This window comes from Monoraphidium neglectum, assembly GCF_000611645.1.
Source record: "Monoraphidium neglectum strain SAG 48.87 unplaced genomic scaffold scaffold03011, whole genome shotgun sequence".
Taxonomy (NCBI): Eukaryota; Viridiplantae; Chlorophyta; class Chlorophyceae; order Sphaeropleales; family Selenastraceae; genus Monoraphidium; species Monoraphidium neglectum.
In genome coordinates, this window is record NW_014010617.1 from 1 (window position 1) to 7,477 (window position 7,477).

The 7,477-nt window shown below is 64.5% G+C and overlaps 2 protein-coding genes across 2 annotated transcripts; one reads left to right on the plus strand and one right to left on the minus strand.

Annotated features, from left to right (window-relative positions):
- Positions 1 to 1,776: 1,776 nt before the first annotated feature.
- MNEG_12007 (hypothetical protein) lies at positions 1,777 to 2,444 on the minus strand (the record flags this gene model as incomplete). Its single annotated transcript, XM_014039520.1, has 2 exons — positions 1,777 to 2,004; positions 2,259 to 2,444. 2 exons carry the CDS (start codon positions 2,442 to 2,444, stop codon positions 1,777 to 1,779), a joined length of 414 nt encoding a protein of 137 aa, XP_013894974.1.
- Positions 2,445 to 6,133: 3,689 nt separating this feature from the next.
- Positions 6,134 to 7,474, plus strand: MNEG_12008 (F-type H+-transporting ATPase subunit delta; the record flags this gene model as incomplete). Its single annotated transcript, XM_014039521.1, has 3 exons — positions 6,134 to 6,217; positions 6,626 to 6,958; positions 7,451 to 7,474. The coding sequence occupies 3 exons, from the start codon at positions 6,134 to 6,136 to the stop codon at positions 7,472 to 7,474; spliced, it is 441 nt and encodes a 146-aa protein (XP_013894975.1).
- Positions 7,475 to 7,477: the final 3 nt, after the last annotated feature.

The following is a 7,477-nucleotide window of genomic DNA, read 5'->3' on the forward strand; positions in this document are numbered from 1 at the left end:
CCCCACACACACACTCGCTCTTTCTCTCTCTCTGCCTTGCGCGCGCACGCGCGCGCGCCCCCCTTTAACACACTCACCAACGCTTGCGCTGCTGATGGGTGCAAATGCCCACACCTATGTACACACAAACACAAACACACTTGCACGTGTGCACACACCAGGTGACCCTGACATGCTCTAAGTTCACCATCACATTTGACAAGTACGTGGAGGACAGCGATCCGAAGATTATTGCAAGCGTCACCCTGAAGGTGACAGCAGATGGATGCGATCAGAGCGGGGCTGGGTGACCGCTGTGGTGGTGCTGGTGAAGACGTGCTCGTTCTGAGGGCCTGGCAAAAGCACGGGCTTCATTAACGGGCTATTGCATGCTGCGGGTCGGGCCAGCCAAGGGCCACGTGCAGTGGGGTGCGCACATGGGGGGAGAGGGCGTGTACGAGCAGGGGTGGGTTCGAGGCGCATGCATGTGTGAGTGTGTGTCCGGGCAGCAAGCCTCATTTCTGCTCCCACCACTTACGCTTGGTGCTCCCCGATGCAGGTGCCTGGCTCTCTCGAGTTTTCGAGCCCCTTGACAGGCGTGGTTGTACCCTAGGCCGGCGCTGCAGCAGCCGGCGCCCCCCTCACCACCACCGCCGCCTTTAAGCCTGCGCACCCGGATTACACGCGCATCGAGCGGGCGGCTGGCCGCGCCGGTGCGCCAGTCACGCGCTGCTGCCAGGGCAGATGTGCGTCGGCTGGGGGGCGGCTGTCGAACCGCGCTCGCAGGCGCTGTGGGCATAACAAACGCTTTACCAGGGCATGGCAACTCGCTGCAACCTGTGATAGATCCACCACATGCTTTCAGGCAAGCAAACCTTGTGGGACACGGAGGTGCTGCGCGTTGCCACCCGCCGCGCATCATTGATGCCTCCCCTTTTCAATCAAAGGCTGCGCGGCCCCGGTCCCTGCCTGCCGGCACCCCGCTGCCTGACCCTTCGCTGCCCAGCAGCCCGGTACTGTACCAAGTCGCCCGATGATGAGGACTGCTTCAATTTGCGTAACTAGCACCCTGCTTGCCTGCCGTCGAGCCTTGTGCTGGCCCCTTAAACACCACAAGCGTCCCCATCCACGATGTGTGCGCGGCACGCACACCCGGAAAAGACACGCTTGCTCAAGCGCAGCGCACATTTCATGAACCCTGAGCACACACCCGCAGGTGCTGTGACACGTGCTGAGCCCTTGCATGACCCCTTGCATGACACTTGTGCGCGCCGGTATCACAACCTTGAAGGCTCTGCGCAGCCCTGTTGTGCTGCCTATGCAGGCTGCGCCGGCTGCGCTTTTATGTGCGTGCGTGATCTGTCCGCCAGTCCTGTTGTTCATGCACAAGATTGGACCTCCAACCTTGGATCTGCACGACGGCCCCACTGATCTGGCCGGCAGCCCCCAGCAAAGGCCTCATGGCAGGACGGACACTGTGAACATGAGGCTTCTGCACAAATAAATCATATGGACAAGGCCCTCAAGCGCCCTGCCTGCTGCGAATTTCCTTTTTTATCTCCCCGATTTCACGCCACACACTGCTCGCGCGCCGCACGACCCCATGCCTACACACCACGCCTGCCCACAGCATTTGCGCACTGCTTGCATCCCCACGCCGCCTGTTTGTTTTATCATACTGACAACATCTGTAACTTGAGCAACCCACACAATAGGATACCATGTGGATATGGTATGTGCACACGAGTGCATATACACACGTTTACATAGAGAAAGCTGCTGTCCCTAAGCACAGCGTCACGTCCAGGGGTAGAAGTTTGGGAACATCACGGCCCCAAGCGAAGCAAAAGCCCAACAGTAGCCCCACAGCAGCGCCCCAATCGCGCCGCCGGCGCCGCCGCTGCCGTCTTTGCCGCCCATCGCTGTGGGGGCCCTGCTGCTGCTGCCGCCGCCGCCGTAGAGCAGGAGGTGGGCTGCGAACCAATAAAGCGGCGGGCAGCTGGCCGACAGGAAGCGGGTGGCCACCTGCGGGCGCCGACGGGTGGCGCGGCGCGTGAATGCGCGCGTATGCGGGGGCGCTTCAAGGTTGGCGCAGCGCGCGCCAACTCTCCCTTCCCTGTCCCCTGTCCTATGGGGTGGCTGCTGCAAAAGCATGGTGGGTCAAACCACAAGGCTTTTTGTACCAAATCGAGCCTCCTGTGGGCCGTCGCAGAGTCCCAGTGGCCCCGCAGTCTGCGCAAAAAGCAGAGCAAGTGCGCGGCGGGACGGCGGCGCCGCACCTGGACGTGCATCACCGACAGCGCGACCAGCGCCAGCGCCGCCCAGTGCACCACGAACACGGCCACGCCGCGGCCGTGGCAGCCGCGCGGATCCGGCGCGCCGCCGCCCTCCTCGCCCTCAGGGGCGCCCTCCTGCACGTCCCCCGCCGCCGCTGCCGCCGCGGCTGGCTCCTGCGCCGCCGCCATATGCACCTGCCTGGCACCCACTCTCCGCCTGGCGCCGAGCCTGCCACCCCCGATGACGCCGCCAACACCGCTGCCGCCTCCATCGCCGCCGCCGCCGCCGCTTTCGCGGTTGCCGCCGCCGCCGCTTTTGCTGCCGCAGCCGCAGCCGCTGCTTTCGCTTTCGCCGCCGCCGCTGCCGCCGTCGCTACCTCGTGTCGCGCGAGAGAGCCGCAGCAGCTGCCGCCGCGTGAGCAGGCCGCCCGTTAAGAGGTGCGGGCCCTGCGCCCGGGCGTAGCTGCGGATGGCCCAGAAGCTGAGCAGAAGGACTGGAGAAGCCAGCAGGAAGTTGGGGATCTGACAGGCGTCAACGATACCGGGAAGAGCGCAGGATGAGGGGACATGTTGGAGATTTGCAGGCGGAAAAGCGTGAGTCATGGCTATGAGTTGCCCACTGTGGGGCCCTGCGTGCGAGCATGCCTTCACACGACCCTCCCCAAACAGCAGGGCGCTGCATATGCAGAAGGCGAGACATGTGTCCCTGAAACCCTCAAACCCACTGGCTTTTCAATTTGAATTGAAGATTCCACAATGCTTGCACAACCCCCACCTTCCCACCTGCTTCGCCTCATAGTACTTCAAAAACCCCACCCCCCAGTACTGCTCCTGGACGAACCCGTAGATGCTCGGCAGCTTCCCGCGACACCAGGGCCGCGGCGCCGCGGCCAGGGGCCCCAGGAGAGCCCCCGCGGCGCCGGCAGCTGCCTCAGCGCCAGCGCGGCCGGTGCAAAAGGCGCGCCAGCCGGATCGTTGAAAGGCGAGGTAGGGGAGGGCAACGACGGCCGCGAGCGCGGCGCCTTGGAGGGCCGAGCCCGCAGCGGCGGCCTGCGCGGTTGGGGACGGGGTGGTGCGAGGCGCCCGGGGCGGCGGGGCCGACGCATTGCGGCATCGCTGCATTATGACTTGGGCCGAAGGGGATCCCAAAAGTTGCAAGTCACTGCGGCAGCGCGGCAGCGGCTGGCGCGACGGCGTCACGCCCCCGGTCGTGCGAGCCGGCCGGCGCGCGACCTGGCGCCGCCCGCGGGGGGGAATGGATGGTGACGCAACCCGGGCAGCGCGCGGGCGCCGTCACCTTGCGGCCGGCGGGCCAGGCGGCCACCGCCCTCCTGCCGTACTCGTGAAGCAAGAACCCGGCGTTCATCAGGCCTGCGGGTCGTCGTTCAGGGCGCTGCTCTTGCAGAGAGCTGCCAGCTGCGCGTCTCAAACGCGTCTCCAGGCCTGCCGCAGGCGAAACCCGCGCACAAGCGGTGTCTGGCTCGGCGGGGCGCAGCACCGTCGCGCACAGTAACAGGTCAGAGAGGCCTCTCGCCGGATTGTGAACAATGGTTTAGATGTGGTGCGCGATCTCATGCGGGCGTCGACGCCAGGGCTGCCGCGAGACATACCATTCGACCGCAACCATGTGGAAGCTGCAAATGCCGCGGCCGCGAGCACGCCCGAGCCGCGGCAGTAGAGCGCCCACAGCCCCACGGCCGTGCAGCAGAAGAAGGCGGCCTCAGAGTAGGGGGCCGCGTGGAACACAGAGGCGGGGTTGAACACAAAAAGCAGGGTGGCCGCGGCGGCGAGGCGGTCGTCCCTCAGCACATGCTGACTCAGCCTGCGAAATGCGGATCGATCAAAAGGGTGGCATGAAAAGGACAAGGGGCGGCGTGGCAAGCTTCATAATCGTCAATGACGAGCTCAACACGGCTCGGCAGTCCTGGCAGGCAGCCGCCAGCGCGGCAAGGCCGGCGCGGCCACGCGCAGGGTTGGGCGCGGTGAAGCTTCCTTTTGGGGGCGCGGCCGCACGCGACGGCGCTTTGCCCTGCCCCCCACCTCTGGAGCCTGCGAGTGCTCGCACCGTGCAAGAGCCGCCGTCGCTATGATAAGCGCCGCCAGGTTCACTGCGACACCAGCCGCCGCGAACGCGGCCGGCGGCGCGCCGCCGAGCGGCAGCAGGGCCCGCACGAGCGCTGCCGGGGGCCGGCGCGAGCGCGCGCGCGCGCGCGAGACAGATGACGCGCTGGTTAGCGGGCGGGGCTGGGACGGGGTGGGCGTGGCGGCCGGCTGCGGGTACTCTCAAACTTACCACTGCAGAGAGATGTACGCCGGCACGTGCGGTGCTTGCGAGCCGGCGCGCTTGCGCAAGGCACCGCGCCGCTCCACGCCCTTGTCTGGCCGAGCGGAGCCGTTTGAAACGTGACAGCTGCTGGCAACGGCCGCGGCCTGCTCACCAGGAAAGCCCGGGAAGAAGGCATAGAACTGCTCATACTCGTAGCCACAGGCTGCTACCCTGTGAAAGAAGACACTGTCCCAGACGACCAGCGCTGCGGGGGCGCGGCGCGCTGCGGCGACATGCTGTGGCCACTCCGTTCCGCAGTCGGCGGACAGCAGGTGTGCCGAAGTGTCGTAGTCTGGTAAGGCGCGGTCTAGCAATAATAAGATAGTGATGTATGATAACCTCCAAGTCGCAGCGATGAGCAGGATGCGCCCGAGACGAAGCATGCCGTCCAGATCAGACTGCGTCCATTGATCGCAGCAATGTTGGTTCAAGCTTTTGGAACCCGCTTTTCCCCTGCCCTGACATACCCCTGTCGATGCCTGGTGCATCCCCAATGACGATGTCGCTCGTCACCTGCGCCCTTGACTCGTTGACATGAGGGCGACTCAACACTGGTGCCCTGCTGTTGCACAGCTACCCTGGCGGCCCGCTGGCGGCATTCGAGGCGCTGCGTGCTGCGCCACCATGTAACGTTCGTGCCCAGCACTGCAGGTGCATTGCATAACGTCAACAGCACTGTGCAGCACTTGCATCGCAACACTGCCGGCTGTCACCTGCCAATGCTTGCCTGACAGCTGCACATAACTGCCGACAGGGGGAGGTGGTGTGTTTGATTTCCCCCCATATAGTAGCGGGCTCCCACCCAGCTCATGATCGTCCTGGAAGGGCATGTAGCTGCAGCAGCGGCTGGGACAGCAGCTGGCACGGCTGCGATGGCTTCATGATTGCCCATAGCAACCAAATCTGTGCGCCACCAAATCCAACAGTGATACCAGGAATCCAGTGTGCAGCCAACCCACGTTTGTGTGGCACCGGCGATCAGTCAAATTGGCTGCTCAGCTGATCGCCGGCTGCGGTAAGCGCGCCACCAAGCACTGGTTCTTTCGGTGTGCTGGGCCAGCGCAAGCTTCTGCGGGAGCTAGCAACCCCAACGCGCAAGAGATGCCTCCAGAGAACATACGGCGGCACGCCCAGCAGCAGGTGACATACACAAGAGGAGCAAATAGAATACGGGGTCATCTTGCCTGTGCACACTTTGCAAGGGCAAGGCTGAACTGCCCGTATGCCTAGTCAATTGTCTGTTTGGTAGATGCAGAGGATATCTAGACGACAAGACCGCGCCTTGGTACTGGGGGTGTTGGTTTCAATCGTTCAACCTGGTCAACGCCTTTTGACACCGCGCGCTGTCTGCAGATGAGGCTTGTCGTGACCAGCTATAATCAACCTGCTTCCACAATGCATGCCTGATCCGTTGCGCTAAGGGCGTTCGGTGGTGCTGCACAACGATCCGGAATTTAGTCCATCCTGCTTCCCGGCGAGCAAGGGTGTTTCATCTCTGCGGCGCGTTTCCGGGCCCTCACCTTTACATTTGTCGTGAGCAGCAGTAGCAACAATGGCGTTCGCCATGCGCTCCTCAGCGCTGTCCCGCCCTGCTTTCCAGGCTGTCAAGCCTGATACCAGGCGTGCGGTTGTCATGGTGAGCCATGAGTTTATATTTATTGGGCTGCACGTGCTGGCAGGGCTCATAGGCGTGGTCTGCAGTCTGGTGTGCAGTGCCTGCTGCTGCTGCGCGCCCTTTCCGGTTGCGGCCCATTGGGCTGCGTCGAGTTGATAAGAAGAGAGGCACGATTGGTAATGTTCCAGCATAGCAGCGCAATGGTGGCCAGGCTCCCTCGGCGATGCTCTTGCGAGTCAGCGATCGCCTGCCCAGCAGGGGCTCGTTCTCTGTAAAATGAGTTGCATCTGCACGCCGCACTGCCATCGTGTAGATCTCAATTGCACGACATCAGTCAGCAGCACCCAATTGCGCCAGCCCAGACGATACGCTGCCGTCCCAGCCCACCCGGACGCCCCAGCCCGCGCACCACGCCCCCGCCCCCCGCAGGCCGCCGGCCGCCGCAACGACGTCTCCGACTCGTACGCCAAGGCGCTGGTCGAGCTCTCCGAGGAGAAGGGGCGCCTCGAGCAGGTGCACGCCGACGTGGACGCCGTGGCCAGCCTGATCAAGGAGAACTCCAAGCTGACCGACCTCCTGTACAACCCCGTGGTGGAGGGGGATAAGAAGAAGGCCGTGCTCGCTAAGATCAGCAAGGAGGCCGGCTTCCAGACGTACACCAGCAACTTCTTGAACGTGCTGGTGCAGAAGGACCGGCTCAACCTGCTGCCCGAGATTGTGGAGTCTTTTGAGGAGCAGTACTGCGAGCTGACCGACACGCAGGTGCGAGGCAGCTGCCGGGAAGCTGCTGGGCAGCTGCCGCGCCGGCAGGCAGGGAAGACCCGCATATCCATATACGGTGGATGAGGCGGGTCGGCGCGCTTGCGCCGAGACGCGGGCCGAGGCGTGATCACAGCGTGTGCGGTGACGGACGCAGCACAGGCTGCTGCTGCAGCGGCAGCAGTAGCGGTGAACGCGGCGACTGCGGCGTTCAGGAACAGGCTGCGGCGCCAGCTGGCGTGGCGGGAGGCGCCCTGGGAGGCGTAGCGGTTGCGGGCCATGCAGCGGGCGGCGCGGCAGCGCGGCGGGCGGCGCTTCCACAGCCGGCCGGGGCAGCCGTTGCAGAAACAAAGGCTCGACGTGTTCGGCGATTCAGCTGCCTTCAGCTACGCGAGCAGCAGAGGCGCTGCCTGAGCATCGGCGTGGCAGCAGCAGGAGGCGCGGCGCCGCAGCGGCCACGGCCGCAGCCGCCCAACCCCGTCCCCTCCGCCGCAGCCTCGGCCCCTGCACTCGTACTGAATC